This window comes from Vipera berus (assembly GCF_964194415.1).
Source record: "Vipera berus genome assembly, chromosome: 1".
NCBI classification, from domain to species: Eukaryota; Metazoa; Chordata; class Lepidosauria; order Squamata; family Viperidae; genus Vipera; species Vipera berus.
This window is the reverse complement of record NC_138202.1, coordinates 31,322,747-31,341,249: the sequence shown is the minus strand read 5'-3', so window position 1 is coordinate 31,341,249 and position 18,503 is coordinate 31,322,747. Positions and strand designations below refer to the sequence as shown.

At 42.4% G+C, this 18,503-nt stretch overlaps 1 protein-coding gene across 1 annotated transcript in view; it reads right to left on the bottom strand.

Annotated features, from left to right (window-relative positions):
• The window catches only part of NUDT14 (nudix hydrolase 14), a 52,927-nt gene extending 41,101 nt beyond the window's left edge, over positions 1 to 11,826 (bottom strand). Inside the window, exon 1 of the mRNA XM_081314036.1 lies at positions 11,526 to 11,826. Within this exon, the coding sequence (XP_081170162.1) occupies positions 11,526 to 11,606 (81 nt within the window). The 5' untranslated portion in view covers positions 11,607 to 11,826. The remainder of the gene's footprint in view (positions 1 to 11,525) is intronic.
• Between the last annotated feature and the right edge of the window lie 6,677 nt (positions 11,827 to 18,503).

Below are 18,503 nucleotides of genomic sequence, written 5' to 3'. Positions count from 1 at the left end.
AAATGGGCAAGGGCCACCTGTTTGTAGCAAACAGTGCCATTTTCACTAACATTTAGAAGACTGGTATTTATTTAATTTATTACGTGACCATATTTTCCAAAATGTTTACAATAGGAAATATATTAATAAAATAGCAACAAAAGCATTTTAACTCAGAATTTTTTTAAAAAATAGAAAATCCTCCTGGCATCTTTTAAAAATTGCTTCCAATATGAATATGACCAAGTTTGCTTGTTTGAATTTAAGCAAAAGCTGTATAATCCAGAGTGTTTATTATTTATCTGTATCCCACCTTTATAATTTTATTATAACTCAAGATAGTGAACATATCCAACACATCTTATTGTTCCTTTTTCCCCACAACAACCTTGAGAGAGAGTGACTGGCCCAAAGTCACCAAGCTGGCTTTCATGGTTAAGATAGGACTTGAACTCATGGTCTGCTGCTTTCTAGCCTGAGTGCCTTAACCACTCAACCAAACTCTCTCTCTCTCTATTGTTATCAATAAGCATTATGCCTGCAAAACACAGCTATATTTTGAAATTCTGTAACTTAATGAATTAAATAGGTTGCATAATACATGCATTAGATTGACAAGACAGCTTATTATACAGAGGTGAGGTAATATGCTTCCACTCACCTTTCTTTCTGACATAACTTTTGTATACTTGCAAAGTCCAAAAACAATCCATATACCCAATGTGACAAAACAAGAACTCTTTAAAGGTGGCACTTTTGCAATTTTGGTTTCAGAGCTAACTCTCAGAAAAATGAGCAATGAAAATAGAACTGAAGGCATGAAATTTGATAATAAATCTTTATGTAGGCACTACTTATAAGTGCCCCTATTTTTTATTCTCTTATCCAATAAAATACTCTTAACATGTTTAAGAATATAATCCCTCAACTCAGTGTGTGATTCTTCCTTTAATATGTGTATCACAAACACTACCTTCTGTAAAGCAAAGACATTCCCATAATTATATTGAGCAGATTAATGAAAGAACACTCACCTTGAAAAGTTTTGCCTTTAATGTATTCATCATCGCTCATCACATCTGTCCCTGCAAATCCCATTTCCTATTCTATTCATGAGGTGCAGCAACCTGGAGCTTTAGTGATTATAGCCACACTTTTCCCATGGCCTTCTCACCTCTCATCTCACCCTTAAGAACACCATTCCCATTGTTTATCATCTGTTCTCTTCTCCTCAGAAACTGCTGTTAGAAGTTCACTTATCCCTAATCTTGCCTGCTGCCTTTGATATTCTTTCTAATCCAACAATCTGTCAACTGGGGCATCAACCCATGTCCAAGCCAGCTGCTCTCTCCCAGGCTTCATACAAAATGTTCAGAAGATTGTGATCCAGCAAAAAAAAACTTGAAGCAAATAATTAATGTTGATTCGATCAGAGCTCATGACTTTAGTGTGCTATTAAGTAGATGACTGAAGAAAACTAACTTTTTAAAGTTCGTTTAAACTTGGCTGTTAATACATTAATGAAATTCTGGTCAATGTGTAAAGGGACATGATTAAAGAAAGTAAATGCATGAGGAAAGAAAGAAAAAGCTTTTTTAACTAAAAAAGGACAAAGAAAACTATGTTCACATACAAATATGCTTACATAGAATGAGAAATATCTGCAGTGTTAAAATGAAGTTTATTGGTAAGCTTCTTCAAGAAAGTATAAGGTGAGAATAATAAACATAAATAAACAGCTATTTTACTATAACTATATATCAGAAAGATGGTAGGGCTAGCAAAGCAGACAGTGGATCTTTGTTCTGTAATTTAGAGGTAACATTTATTGATTTTCTGTACCTTAGCAGCACTATGACAAACAGATGGTCCCCAGATAGCAGACAATGCCTGTGTTCAAGGTAACCTGGTATTTAGTAGGAAGGGAGGGTTCACATATTCAGGCCTGCTGTGAGGACTATCCCAAGACATTTATTGGATAAAGTTGTTCAGACCCACTCAAAGTTAAGATTCAGACAGGATATGTCTATATGAATTTCATCCTGTACCTGTCAAATGGTTGACCCTATAGTTTCCAAGGAAATGGATAGGATCCACTCAGTTACCTGCTTATTAGATCCATCCCCCTCTTGGTTAGTTAGGACTTCCTGGAAGATAAAATGTGGTTAGGTCCAGGAGGCAGTAAATGGATCTTTGAGTGACTGAATGTTTTTGCCTATCTTGAAGAAGACAGTGGTACACCTCCTCTCCAAATAGCCATTTTTCAACCCAATATTGATGACATCATTGATCATGGTTGTCAATTATCTCTGGTGAAGCTGGAATGGTGTTGGTACAACCAGATGATTCAACTGTTCTGGTTCTTCATTTTTCAGGAACCTTTATCATCAATCATGGTAACCTTCTGGACAAACTACAGGTATTAGGATTGGAGTCACAATGTTACAGTGGTTCTCCTCTTTTCTCTATTACTGGTTCTTTTGTGTAGTGAGTTTGTTGAGCAGGAAAGGAGACGTGGCAAGTGAGTTCAGCAAAGCTCATGGTTTATTGCTTGCAGGATCTGAACTGAGAATTGGACTGCAGCCTGCAGCAATTTATAGCCTGGCCCCTAAGCGGCAGCCAATAAAGCAACCCATTGCGACCTAGGGGCAGCCAATAGCAGCCCTGGAGATGGGGTGTCTGAGTTGCTGGAGAGCCGTTAGCTGCTCCACCTTACCACGTGGTGTTACCGTTGAGCCCAATACATAACACCCCTCCCCTCTTAGAACAGACAACATCAAAGCAACAATTTAGCAAACAATACAAGTTACAAGATTTAACATCATAGCATCAGTTAGCCAAGTTACACAATTTTAACACCATAATGAATAGGCTTCCATTAACAGCATTGTAGACAGTTAACATCATAGCTCCAATATTGTTTTGGTACAGTGACAAGACAACATTATAGTTCCTTTATTTTACAACATAATCAGCTAGATAAGTAGGAGGCTTGCATGCCCTTGTAGAATGCCTCAGGGTTCCAGTCACTTTCTGGTCTACCATCGGGCCTGGCAGACCAGTGTTCCTTGATGCACTTGAGTCAAAGGAATTAGATGCTCTCTGGCTGGCCTCTCCAGGTTGGCCCACCCCAGAGTCAGACTGAACAGCAGAGTCAGCACAGCGGTTGTTGAAATCTGGTTGGCTTGCTCTGTCAGGGGATCCATGTTGCACTTCTGGACTCCCCTCCTCTACACTCAGTTCCTCATTGCTTATGAAGGAAGAGTCTTGAGAGTCCATGTATGGGCTGGCTTGGCTGCAAGTTTGGGGACTTTGGGAGGATGCAGTCCTCACTTAGTGGCCGTTCTGGAAACCATTTTCTGAGTTGATCAATGTGGCATCTGACAACTTGCCCTCCCTCCAGCCCCACTTCGTAAGAAAGGGGACCAGATGATTTGGTAATTTTACCAGGAACCCACAGATTCCCATGTCCATAGTTTCTGGCCCAAACCCAATTGCCCATTTGCAGCTCCCTTGGGGGTTTTGGTCGAGAGGCTTCTGCTGCCACTCTATCTGGATGCAACCTATCCAGTTTAGTGATCAGTCACCTCCCCCAATGAAGTTCTGCAGGACTTTTGCCTGTAGCAGTGCAGGGCGTAGAATGCTGGCAAAGTAAAAAATCTGCCAGTCTGTGATGCCAGTCCCCTGTAACTATGCGTTTAAGTGACTCCTTTGTGGTCCTCACCATACATTCAGCTTGACCATTAGAAGACGGGTGAAAAAGGGCAGATGTTGCGTGTCTGATAAGGTTTGCTCTTAGGAAGGCCTGAAATTCAGCAGCAGTGAATTGGGCCCCATTGTCTGAAACTAAGACATCTGGCAACCCATGTGTGGCAAAGAGTTTTCTCAGCACCTGGATGGTCCAACTGGGATTACTTCAAGCCATTTGGAGTGGCTGTCTACCACTATGAGGAAGAGCTGTCCCTGAAAGGGCCCATTGTAGTCTATGTGAATTCCAGACCAAGGAGTGTGCGTTTCCTCCCACCTGTGAACTGGAGTGTGTGGCATTTCAGGCCTAGATTGCTGGCATGTATAACATCCATGTACTTGTGCCTCAATGTCCTTGTCTAGGCCAGGCCACCAAAGGTAGCTTCTTGCTAAAGCTTTCATTATGACAATGCCTGGATGGCCTTCATATAGTGACTGTAAAACTCTATCTCTCAGTGAAGAGGGAATTATGACTCTGTTCCCCCAAAGGATGCACCCCTTGTGAGCTGATAGCTCATGTCTTCTGACAAAGTAACTCTGGAACTCAGAGCCTGGGCTTTTATCTAACCACCCCGTGTGTACCCATGAAAGCACTCTACTAAGTGTTTTATCTGTAGCTGTTTCTGTAGCTATGTCCCCAGCGTGGAGGGGAAATTCTGGCAGGTCCTGAATGGACAGGATTCTGGCCGCAGGGGCTGGGTCTGGTTCCGTTAGTGGCAGTGGGAATCTGCTCAGGCCATCTGCATGGCCCATTTCTTTGCCGGGTTTGTGAACCAGCTTAAATGTGTATGCAGATAAGAAAATAGACCATCTCAACATTCTTGGGGAAAGTATGTGGGGAGTTTGTTTGTCTGTTGTGAAAAGTCCCAACAGTGGTTTGTGCTCTGTGAAGACCATGAAGTCCCTGCCATATAAATAGTCATGGATTTTTTTTATTTCTGCTACAATGGCTAAGGCCTCTTTGTCAATTTGAGCATAGTTACGCTCAGCAGAGGACAGTGTCCTTGAATAAAATACAATAGGGACTTGTGTTCCATTCTTTTCTAAATGACTCAAGACTGCCCCCACCCCATAAGGAGATGCATCACATGCTAAACAAACTGGTTTAAACTCTCTAAAATGAGTTACAGTAGATTTTACTGACAATAGTGCCTTTAGGTCCTGGAAACTTCCTGTGAATGCTGGTCCATTTCCATGGAGCTTTTTTATCTAAGAGCCTGTGAAGAGGCTCTGCCAATGTGGCCTTGTTAGGTAGAAATGCATGGTAGAAGTTGAGGAGGCCCAAGAATGCTTGTAGCTCTCCTTTGGATTTAGGACAAGGAGCCAATTTAATGGCCTTCACTTTGGATTCAGCAGGGTGAATGCCGTTAGCATCAATTCGAAATCCCAGAAATTCAGTCGAAGAGACCCCAATACTACATTTACTCTTTTTTAATTTGAGGCCTGCTTCGCGAAGCCTCTGTAGGACAGCCCTGAGCCTGCTGGCTAACACTTCTGTAGATTCCCCAGCAATAAATACATCATCAAAATAAGGACAAACGCCCTGAATGTTTTTAAGTGTGTGTTCCATGATTCCCTAGAAAATGCCTGGAGCAATGCTAACTCCAAATTGTAAACGCTTCACTTTGAAAGCCCCTGTGAGTCACGATCGTCTGAGCCACGGCTGTGGCCTCATCAACCGGCAATTGCTGATAGACCTGTGCCAAATCTAATTTTGCGAAAATAGTGCCCCCTTGCAAAGAAGCTAAAATGTGCTTAAGGGCTTTGTTAATTGTACATTTATAGTCTGCACATATTCTAATTTTTCCGTTGGCCTTAAGTGGTGTGATTATAGGAGTTTCCCACTCCCCACCATCAACTGGTTGTAAAACGCCCTGTTCTACAAGCTTGTCTATTTCTGAGTCAATTTTATGTTTGAGGGCAAAGGGGACCCTTTGAGGCTTAACCCTAATGGGGACCACGTTGGGATCTAGCTTGAACGAGATAGGCGGGCCTGTGTATGTTCCTAGGGCTGAATCAAAAACATCTGCAAAGTCCTCGCAAACTACGTTAGATTTGCAGCTTGTGTCCAGTTGATACCGGTTACTTGAATGCCTAAAGCATCAAACCAATCAAGTCCTATTAGACTCGTTCTCTGGCCCCCTACTACTATGACATCCAGGTGCCCATAAAACCCCTTAAATTTTACGGCCAAGGTGGCTTCCCCCTTAACTTTGACTTGAGTGTTTTGAAAATCAGTTAAAATTATGTCGGAGGGCCTTAGCTTGGCCCATTTTCTACTGCGACTGCACACAAAATTAAAAGTGTCCAGGGAAATAATGGAGACGGCAGATCCTGTGTCCAACTCCATTTTACAGGGGACACCTTGTAGCTCTACCAGCAGTTTAAATTTTTGTTTGAGGGGACGTCAGGCCCCGGTGTGGCATACACTTCTGCGGCTTTTACAAAACCCCACACTAAACGGTCCCTGGGCCCCAGTACCTCTCCTGGTCGGACCATCCGACTGGTGTTTCGGTGGCCGGTCCCTCTGGTGAGCTCTGCAAACTGCTGCGATGTGGCCTGTTTTGTCGCAGGCCTTGTACGTGGCTGACTGGAATCTCCAATCAGCGCGTTGGTGGCTGCTGCCACAACCTTTACATCTAGGTAAGAGAACTGCCTTGTAAGGAGCCTCTTGCTATTGCTTGCTGCTGCGGTGCTGTGCGTCGGGCTGCTTGTGTAGCTTGTTGACTTCAGGATCTTCTTCCTCTGAAGATTCCTCTGAGCGTTTGGCATCTTCGTGGTGGACTGTTTCTTCGTGTTTTGTTGTTTTGGCGGGCTGGACTGTTTGGACTGCACCCCCAGCGGTTTTGTCTGCCATAACTTCATCCTGGGCTTCCGAGAAGGTTAAATTCGGTCTAGCAAAAAGTCTTTGAGTGTTCGGTTCCGTAGGCCGCAGATGAGCCGGTCTCACAGTCGCTCTTCTACATCGGAAAACTTACACAGGCGTGCGGCCTGCCTCAAGGCCGCGATGTATTCTGATGCTGTCTCACCAGGCTGCTGCATTCGCAGTTCGAATTTGTAACACCAGGCAATCACCGACATCTTTGGCTGGAAATGTTCTCCTAGCTTCTTCTTAAGTTCAGCATGACTCCAGCAGCGTCGGGGTGAACAGATTTTCGGCCAGGTCGAATGTGGCTGGGCCGCACACACAGAGCAGCGTGGCGGCCTTCAACCCATCTTCTGTGACTTGGTTGGCCTGGAGGTAGTTTTCTACCTGGGACAAGTAGGATGGCCATCCCTCTGGAAGCTTGATGTCGAATTCACGAAGCCTTCCGACCTTGGCCATTTTCTGGTCTTCTCGGCTGGTTCCTGCGTCTTCTGATCCTGCTTCTCCAAGGCCCAGGGATTGATCCACTAAGCACACGGTCACTAGCGTGTCTGGCTAGCCGACCGTAGGGGGGGGGGAAATGCCTTTTTCCTGCCAGGCGTGCGCTGCCTCTCCCCTAGTGAACTTCAGCTCTTTTGGAGAAGCAGGATCCCACCTTCGTCGTCAGTGTTGTGATGGGTTCGTTACGCAGGAAAGGAGACGAGGCAAGTGAGTTCAGCAAAGCTCATGGTTTATTGCTTGCAGGATCTGAACTGAAAATTGGGCTGCAGCCTGCAGCAATTTATAGCCTGGCCCCTAGGCGGCAGCCAATAGGTTTAAAGCAACCCATTGCCGCATAGGGGCAGCCAATAGCAGGCCTGGAGACAGGGTGTCTGAGTTGCTGGAGAGCCGTTAGCTGCTCCAGATTACCATGTGGTGTTACCATTGAGCCCAATACATAACAGGTTCCACTTGATTTGTGTGTGAAGCCAAAAGCTTCTGACTTTCATGATGCCTCAACTGTCCCAGCCTTCCTGATCATCATTTACATGAAGCTGCTGGGTTAGGTAATCTGATGATCAGGTGTTATCAATATGCTGATTATATGCTGCTATATTAGAGTCAATTTGATGTCATGGTTAGGCAATAGGTTAGAAATCAAGAGACTGTGAGTTCCAGGCATGCTTCAGCGACTTCAGACCAGTCATCTTTTTTCAGACATAAGAAGATGATAATGGGAAATCACCTCCAAAAAATCTTACCATAATTGCCGGAACTAGTCCAGACAGTCAAAGGGAATTAAAACTGACTTGAAGGCACATACATACACACATAGATTCTTGTTTGTTATCTCAATTTTGGGCCAAGAAATTGATGCTATTAAGGTCCTTTTCCAGGTATGTCTGATCAGGGAAGAGTAAACTTAAAATGAAAACTGAGTTGCTGTTTATTCCTGATTCTTCTGGCATCTTGTTTTTTCCACCTTTATTGCTGAATAGGATTCTTCTTCCTTATACATAACTAAAGTGCAATTTGGAGAGCCTCCTCCTTGATTACTGAAATGTAATTAAACAGAATTCCAACTGTTAAATAGCGGGTTCTTTGGTGCAGGAATGACGATGCAGAACGGAGTACAGGGTAACTCATTGTTTATTTCGTGCTGGAACTGTACTGGGGAATTGCCTGCAACTAGCCGCAATATGTAGTCTAGCCCACAGGTCTGCAACCCACGGCTCCGGAGCCGCATGCGGCTCTTTCAGCTGTCTCCTGCGGCTCCCAGTCCTCTGCCATGTGCAGTCCAAAAAAAAAAAGTGGGACTAAAAAATTTCAACCAATCAATTCAAATATGCAGGGTAGGTGCATATTTCGCCTTGGCTCCACTCTTCAGTCAAACCCTGTTCTGTGCATGTGTGCATGTACACGCATGCGCACACATTTTTTTGTGGCTCCCAGTTTTTCCTTTTGTGAGGGAACCGGTTCCGAGTGGCTCTTTCACTGTTTCAGGTTGCTGACCCCTGGTCTAGCCCATAGGCGGCCAATAGGTTTGAATCAACCATTGCCGCCTGGAGATAGCCAATTGCAGCACAGGAGACTAGTAGTCTGGGTTGCTAGAGAGCCGTTAGCTGCTCCAGCAACCCACATGGTATTTCACAAGAGCCCAGTACATAACACCAAATACTATGAATTTTAGGATTCTCTGTAAGATTTTGAAATTATTGAAATCATTTCCTCAAAAGAACTCAAAATTTGTGCTCTTTTTATATTCTTAATAGCATATATTTATGCAAGAAACTACTGAAGTATGCATTTACAATTGTTCAATTAATGTATTTAGCAATATTCCTAGCTGTAACCATTTGGAAAGCTTAATCATAATAAAAGTACACAAATGTCATTTCATTCTCAAGATTTGATTTCACTACATAAAATTATATGCATCTAATAAACAAAGATGTTATGAGAATCTATCAAGAAGTAATAAATGTACCCAGAATATCTTACAGAAATGCAGATATTACAATTTACAATAGTAAGTCCAAATAAGGCAGAATTTATCCAGGTACAACTATTCACATAAAAAAAGTTACACTTTTAAAGTTATGCTTCTAAAAGGTAAAAGATTCCATTTAGATACTAGAATTATTTACTTCCTTTCTCAAGGAATCTTTCAACTGGGATATTCATATACATTGTATTTATAATAGAATCAATAAGCTAATAAATAATAATTGATATTCTCACAAAGCACAATACTGAATTATATATTTTTAAAGATTCTGAGTATTAATTCAGAGAACCACTAACTATAAAGCAGCTTTAAACTACTCAAATTGTCCATCTACTCAAATTGTTTTCTTGTAATAATAGTTTGACAGATCAGACAGAATTTTCCTAGCCTTGCTATTTAAAGGGAGGCTAAGAATTAATCTTATGCCTTGAAAGTTGAACATATGGACAGGGTTTGTAGATTGCACTAATTCATGTTTGGTTTACTAGTAAAATATTAAGTAAACTACAATCAGCTAATTTGACAAAGCATACTAAACCAAAACCAAATAAATTTTATTAGAAGGCTTGAATCATCTCATTGATCATAAAGCACTGTTGGTTATATTTAAAATATGGTTTAGCACGATCTATTAATTGAGTCAAAAACTTGCTGTGTTTATACATGGTTTGCTGAGCTAACTACAATTGGTTTGGTTCAGAAAACACACTAAGTCATAACTTAATATGTTCTATGAAATCAACTATTCTATAAACTATGATGCATAGCTTAATGTATTATGTGCTTCTATTCAATTGCATATTTTACCCTATTATTAAAGAGATTAAAGCCTCATACTAAGATCACTACTGGAATACTCACTGAAAGTAATGTATCTATGGTCAACCTTCATCACTGGGTACCTTGCCCCCACCTGACTTACACAAACATAAAATGCAGGAAAGCCTTTGGAAAAGCAGACATAATCTTTCATTCATTCAATAGCTTTATATAACTGTCAATTTATTCAAGGAATACTACCCAGTGAATGGAAACAAAACTCAGGTCTTACATGGTAGCCATTTTGCAACTCTTGCTCTCATTATAGCCATACCAAGGTGTTTTATATGCATTAACCTAGCAGGATTTTTCAGGACAGTCTGAAAAGGGTGAATAGGTGAGTTTTGACAGTTTTAAATTGAACTTGAAATTAATCTTTACTAATACAGAGAATTCTAGTCAGAATTCTATTGTCCCAGTCAGCATTGTATATTTTGGAACAATTGTTGGAAAAGTATATCAGAAGATAGGGAGATTAATTCTGGTTGATACTCCCGATACATACAAATATGCTAGTTGTGTTGCCCAATGCAGAGACTAAGGCAGGGGGAGGCAACCTCGGCTCTTTTATGACTCATGGACTTCAACTCCCAGAATTCCTGAGTCAGCTGACTCAGGAATTCTGGGAGTTGAAGTCCATGAGTCATAAAAGAGCCGAGGTTGCCTACCGCTGGACTAGGGGCATGTGGGTATAAATTCTGCAGTAAATAAAAGTACAGAAAGAGCTAAATTAGTAGAGTGGTGCAGTAAAACAATCCCTACTCATTTTCTGATCTCAAGCCATCCCTCAAACATCTATAGCAGGGGTCCCCAACCCCCAGTCCCTGGACCGGCACCAGGCCGCGGCATGCCAGAAACCGGGCCACGCAAACAAGCAAAGCCCTATCTGCGGGATGCAGGCAGTACATGAAACCACACCCCCTCCGGTCCACAGAAAAATCTCTCTCCACGGAACTGGTCCCTGGTGCTCAAAAGGTTGGGGGTGTTCTGATCTATAGGACCAGATGTTATTCCCATATTCCCGAATTTGCCCATTTAAAACAAAAACAAAACAAAACAAAAACCTGAAGCATGCTCAAGAGAAAGGGCACACAGCAAAGTAGCTAAGCCCATTGTACAACCACGCGACGTTGCACCCATAAAAGAGGAAAAAAGAATCCCCGTGCCTGTGTTCAAAGGCAATCATTGCAAAGACCATTTAACTAAATAAAGATAATGCACTTTTCTTCTTGTGGAAGAAATTCTGCCGGCATTCGAAAACGCTCAATCCTAAGTGTCAGGAGTTTTGCTAAGGGGGGGGGGGGGGAAGGGGCAACCCTATGAAGAAAAAGTTGCTTCTGACCCGGTACCCACAGGCTTACTCTGCCGGCCTGTAAGGTCCATCCATCCCTGGGCCCTAAATCCCCACCAACCCTTTCCCCATCCACCAGTAGCGACTCTAGTGAGGATAGGAAAGCCCAACCCTCCCGCCGCCTCCATAGCTGCGCCTGCGGAAGAGCCAAAAGTAGGCCTTTCTCAGCAGCGGCTCTGCGTAGTAGCCTAAGCTCTTCAGCGGAAGTGGGCTAGCTCGGCGCTCCTGAAGAAGGCGGCGGCTTCTCTCGTGGCCTTCTCACCTAACCTGCTTACCTGGCGGTATCGGAGGCGAAAAGGCCGCAAATATTGGGAGGCGACGCAAGGTCCGAGAGCCAGTTCCTCGATCGATTCCATGCCGGGTTGCCGCTACTTCAGCCTCGGATGACGGCGCGCTGTTAACCCCGCAGGGAAGCCGAGAAGGAAGGAGCGAAAAGAAAGAAGGGGAGCGCGGGCAAAGAGCCAGCCGGCGGGGAAATGCATGCGGAAACTAGAAAAGAACGGGCGGTGCGCGAGGTGTTTCCCTTTTCCCTCATCTTTTCCCTAGGTGGATGAGTGGAGTTGGAGGGCAGTGGATGCAGGGCAATGCTCTTCCTACGGAAAAATACTTAGAATTCAAGGTGGAGGACAAGGATGTTATTAAAATTCTTCTTTAAGGGATAAACGCTTGAGGGGGACCTTATGAAGTAGTTTGCACTGCACTCTTCACCCCCACCCTACCCCTGTTGTAAGAGAGAAAGGGCTGTAGATATACGTGTATGTATATATGTGTGTGTGTGTGTGTGTGTGTATTACATTTATATCCCGCCCTTCTCAGAAGACTCAGGGCGGCTTACAAGCTTAGCAGTAGCCTTCATTCTATGTATATGCCTGCTTGTTAGGGCTTTCACACACACCCCAAGCGGCATTATTACAAAGTCAGCTTATTGCCCCCAACAATCTGGGTCCTCATTTTACCTACCTCGGAAGGATGGAAGGCTGAGTCAACCTTGAGCCTGGTGGGATGCGAACCTGCACTAATTGCAGGCAGCTGGTGTTACTGAAGGAGGCATTAGCCCACTGCTCCACCAAGGCTCTTTATATGTATATGTATATGTATATGTATATGTATATGTATATGTATATGTATATGTATATGTATATGTATATGTATATGTATATGTATATGTATATGTATATGTATATGTATGGCAGTTCTTAGGAGGTTTATCTATGATCGCTAAGAATCAAAAATGACTTGATGGCAAAGCATCAAGAGTTTTGGGGAGGGAGTCCTTGTTGCTCTCTGAGTTTGGCTGTTTTCTTGCAAACATTTCATTACCCAAACTAGATAACATCATCAGTGCTAGAGACAATGATAGCTAATTGAGTGATCAGGTGACTATAGCCATAGAGGAGTTCTGAGTGCCTTTTCTGGACTAGATAAAAATGGAATAACAGAGTTGGAAAGGACCTTGGAGGTTTTCTAGTCTAACCCCCTGCTCAAGCAGGAGACATTATACTATTTCAGACAAGTGGTGTCCAATCTCTTCCTTAAAATCTCCAGTGGTGGAGTACCCACAACTCCTGAAGGCAGGCTGTTCCAAGTTCACCCCAATTACTATTAATTGCATTACATTAATTTCCTTTATTTTTTGGCTTAGCAAGCGTAGGCGTTATTTGTGCACCATGTTTTATGACTTAATATGTGCCATCCAGTCAGTTGTACATTACATTATACTTAAACTATGTCTTGCCAGGCCATGATAATTCTATGTCATCTTTATTTCACCCTTGCAAAATATACTAGTATCATTCCCAAATTATGAAGAAAGTGCTGCAAAGAGACAGGCAGAAAAGTTACCATAAAACTGCCTGGTAAATTTTTTACTGAATATTGTTAGACAATTGTGTGGTTCCTTTTTTTCTATTTTGAGAATTCAGGGAAAGTAATTTTGCATATGTAATCAACTTCTGTTCTTGAAAAATGAATGCGCCCAATATGACTTGGTTTTGAAATTGTTACAAATTAACCAAATTGAACAATCCTCATAAATCCTTTTATTTGGGAGAATGTTTTCACAATTGCTGTATTCTGCATTTCTGCTTGTTTTAGTTAAGCTAGTAAATAGCAAAGAGTTCTCCTTAGCATTAACACCCTTCACCAGCTAAACCTTTAGCTTCCAAAATTTGAGCATTTAGCTGAAATATAACAATTAGCTCAATTTCTTTCTGGGTGATTGGGGGTGGGAAAGAGCTGCTGAAAATACCAGGAAACTAAATTTTCATCCAGTACCTGTCTTTGTTCTCCATCTTGTGGAATATATATAGTCTTATTTATGTCAGCCCAGAATTCTTATTAAACACTGTTATTGAACAAGATGTTTAAACATTTCTGAATATTGCCCACTCACTTTAGACCAAGTCATATGCTTGAGTGGTCTACATGTCTGGTTCATTTTCATATGATTAAGGAGAAACTATTTTAAAGCTATGTAACTTAGAGGAGAAAGGAGAAATAGATATTTGTCTCCTCTGTGTACCCCATTTCTATAAAGACTTCTGCGGCCCACTTTTCTATGCAAATGTAATAATGCATATTTAATATACATACAGGTAATTCTCAACTTACGACCACAATTGAGCCCATAATTTCTGTTGCTATTTTACAACCTTTCTTGCCAGAGATGTTAAGTGAACCACAGTCATTGTTAAGTTAGTAACGTGGTTGTTAAGTGAATCTGGCTTCCCCAATGACTTTGTCAGAAGGTTGCATGACCTCGGGACATAGCCTTTCAGAAGAAAAATGTTTTTGTTCAATGATTTGAAAGTTGTTTCAAGATTGTATCCCGTCTTGCTGCCGCCCAGTAACAGAATGGATGTAGCAATTTGGACTGTCTGTTTCCATAGTGCTAGTGTTAAGGATTATTTTAAAAAAACCCACCTCTTTACCTTTCGATAATTAGCCTCTGGAAAAGACAATTTGGCTATTAAATCTAGCACTAAGCACTGAGTATGCAGTTAGTATGCACATGGATCAGGTGATCTTTATATCAATGTACAATATTTATTGGAGAATCCAGCACAGAAGATTCAGAAAAAGCCCCTTGCAGTATATAATAAAGCAAACGTACACTTTATTTACTCAAACCTCTCTTAATTATCTCACTTATCAGATCCTGAATCTTTTATTAGATTTACAGAGGGTTTCCACAGCAAGGTATGGCCTTTTGAGTCCGTGCTAAGCACATAGTCTTGAAATTGTTGCCTGGTAAAATAGCCAATAATTTACCTTATGGCCCACTTCTAAGCTTCAGCATCCAATCTTTTTTGTTGTTTAAGAAGGATGCATATTTAGGCGCTGGAAACATTACTGAAAATAAAGATTATATTAAGGCTCGTTACGTGCAACAGGATAGCATCTCATTTTAGTTTTAAATTAAAAGGAAGTTAAATGATGAGGTGTCGAGGGATATGTTAATGGATGCTGGCACCTGGTGGCACAGTACTGGGACATAGTTTTATGCTTCAAGGTATAGCTTTGAAGGTGAATCGTTTCCAACAAACTATAGATAAAAAGAATTGTAAAAATTGGTCAACAAGTTTTGGTTCAGGAAAAACTAGCCAAAGTTTTCAAATTCCTCTCTGTTGTGTTAGTAGAAAGAGAGGACAAATTGTGATATGGGAATCAAAGTTCTTTACCATTTAGCAATAGCATTTAGATTTATATACCATTCCATACTGCTTTACAGCAGTCTGTGGTGGTTTACAAAGTCAGCATATTACCCCAACAAGCTGGATCCTCATTTTACTAACTTCAGAAGGATGGAAGGCTGAGTCAACCTCAAGCCCATCGGGATTGAACTCCAGGCTGTGGACAGAGTTTGTCTGCAATGTTACATTCTAACTACTGCACCACAATACTTTACTGAAGCTCATTGTAGCATTTACATTATTTTGCCAAGTCTGACCCTTCACAGTGATTAAACTGCTCAAATTTAAAATAACAATTCTTGAAGTAGCTTTGATGGCCACAGGTTCAAGAATACAAAAACAGCAGAATAGCACATTTAAGCCTTGAAATAGAATTTCACTTTTATTCATTATGCCACTCTATTTCTGAATAGGCCAAACAAGTCACAAGGAATTTATTTTTGAAACTTTTGCATCTTGGGATTGAGAGACTCTTGTCAGATTACAATCAGGAATAACACAAGGAATCAATAACGTAAGCACCAATCATATAGCAGAACATTCAGATGTTCCAAAATACCTTTATGAAAAGTTAGTTTTCCATAGCTTAGTAATAGAGAAGTAGCTGGCCAATTATCTGGAAGTAGTTTATTCCAGAAGTCATAATTGAAAAAGCTTGAGGATGGGATCCTCCCAAATTCGGTATCCTTAACAAGTCCTTCCAATCAGAACTCACCAGTTACAGGAGACAAGAGAAGGAAATTTCAAAGATAGCCAGGCCCTGAACCAGACAGGGTTTTATAACCAATATCTGAAAGCTACTGGTAGACAGTGCAGCTCCTGCAGTAGTAATGTTAGGTAGGTTAACCTAAGCATACCCTACATTAACACAGACTGTTGGATCAGCCGAAGCCTCTGAATAGTCTTCAAGGGTAGCTGTAAAGTGCCAAGGGCCTGAGTCATTGATCCAGAAAAGGCAATGGCTGATGCATAAGATGTAGCTGTGCAGAAGCCCTCGTGGCCACAGTCTCTACCTGCTGTTCAAGCAGGAACTATCTTCAGGCTTGAGCTCATCCCAAATAATAAGGCTTCTGTAATCTCAGCTGGATTTGACCAGCTGGCATCAAATTCTGAGCAGCTATGAGCAATTTTATTCTCCAGGTGCTGCATTAATTCATCAAAACAGACCAGCAGATCTTCCATTTTAGTTGAGTTAATTTAATGCCTTTGGGAGGTTATCTGCAGATTGCAGTAAGAGTGGAAAAATAAGTACAGGTAATTCCTGAGTTACGAGCATTCACTTAGCACTCATTCAAAGTTACATGATGAGTGTCCCCTAGTGCTTACGAGCATGTTCCGAAATTATGAATATTGCAGCATCATAGCAGTCGTTTGCCCTTACGAGCGAGCACAGTGGCTCTGCAACATTCACCCTGGTTATTCCTTCCCTCCCCACCCCTGCCTCGGGTCTCTCTAGGCACTAGGCCTTCAATACTCACCCTGTGAAGATCGAGATCCTTTGCTTTCTTGGCTGCTCCAGGCCTTTGGTGCATTTGCAGAGAATGGAGGCCTAAAGTAACACAAGATCACGCGATATTAGTGGGGCGAGATCTCACACTACTGATCTTGCATGATCTCATGGTACTTTAAGCCTCTGTTCTCTGCAACAGAGAATGGAACCGAAGCCATGGGATGTTTCCACGCGCCTCCAGAAGCTGGATTAGGATGTCGGAGGCCTTTTCCAGGCCACTGCCACCCTGATCTGAGGCCAGGGGAAGCTTCTGCAGCCTTCAGTGGCCTGATCTGGGCTCCGGAGGCCTTTTCCAGGCAGCTGCTGCCTGGATCTGAGGCCGGGGGATGCTTACGAAGCCCTCTGGTGGCCTGTTTCCGGACGGCCTGGTAAAGGCCTTAAGAGCCCAGATTGGGCCACAGGGGTGGGGTGGGGTGGGGAGGTGGCTGGAAGCATTCCCAACCTCAGATCTGGGCGGCAGCGGGCTGGAAAAGGTCTCTGGTGCCTGGATCAGAAGTGCAGAAGTGTCCCCCAGCCTCAGATCCAGGCAGCAGCAGGAACCGCGGCAGAGAGGAGACAGATATTTTCTAGGTGAGTCTGGTGCAGGAGGAAGGGAGGGGGAAGCATGAGGTATCTTAGTGGGTTGCAGAGGCCTTGGGGACCTGTTCCACCACTAGGCATTCCATGGCCTTCCCCACCCTGAGATACTTCATGTTCAGTTAATGAGCCACATGAATTTTAACGAGCAAGGGAATGATCTCGTTCGAGGTAAGGGATTCACCCCAACAATGGTTGGAAACTGATCAAAGAGAGAGGCAACCTGGAACTATGGAGAAACGTCTTGACAGGACAATTAACCAGTGGAACAGTTTGCCTCCAGAAATCATGGGCGCTCCATCACTGGAGATTTTTAAGAAGAGACTAGACAATCACTTGTCTGTAGGTTCTCCTGCTTGAGCAGTGGGCTGGACTAGAAGACCTCCAAGGTCCCTTCCAGCTCTATTCTATTCTATTCTCATTCACTAAGCTAATATAATCAGCCACGTCAGACTGAAAATTCTACTTTTGCAGTTGCAAGAAACAGAAACATCACCCATGATGGAACAGTGGTTAAGGCTGCATTTGGAATACAGGGCTGCAGATCTGTTGTAATAGAAGCCACCATTTTTTTCTATCTGAACCTGGAGGAGATTACTGCCATTACATAGGATACGAGATCCTCTTGTGGGATCATTTCCTCGTTTCTGCTGCATGCCAGATACAGTACCATTTTTCCTTGGCAATGACCTCTTGAATCTTCAAGAGTTGCATGAAAAGCAAGAAAATAGACTGGGGACCCCCTTTTCTAACCTATGTTCCTTCTGTTTCTTTGGCTGTGTGTTGCTGTTTCCTGTTCAAGCAAAATCAGCTTGCATTATTATTATTATTATTATTATTATTATTATTATTATTATTATTATTATTATTATTATTATTATTATTATTATTATTGCTGTTGTTCTGCTACTATATTAGTTTTAGTTTCTGTTGATTTTATTCATAGCTCTTGGCTAGGGCTTACCTGCGCATGCCTGATGCTGCATACCTGTGCCCTATTCTTTGCCTCTGGCCACTGTTGAAAGCTGAGCACACCCACCCGACCTGAACCTGTGTGAGCATGTGGAGCAAGTGAGTCAGATCGTCCTTTGCTCCCTGTTCTAGCCCAGCCCAGCCCAACTGCTCAGGCAGCAGACAAGTGTTTACCTTGGACATAGAGGAATGTCCCTTGCAGCGCGGCTCCCTTCCTGCTGCAGCTTTTAACTGGAGCATCTGAGTTGGCTGATTCATTCCTAGTTAATAGTTAAGTTGCTTTCAAAAAAAAAAGTTCTCTTATTACTTATTGTTTAACCAGAAGTCGCAGAGGGTCAGCATAACTATAGCTGTGCTTTGCAGAGCAAGACCCTGTCGATACCTCTATGGTGTTTGTTCAGATCAGTAATCAGGATATGGGAGTCCTGCTCGTAGCCAAATTTATACAGAATTTTCTCTTTTCAGTCAGCTTCAGAAGTAATAGTTCCAATGTTTGAGAAATG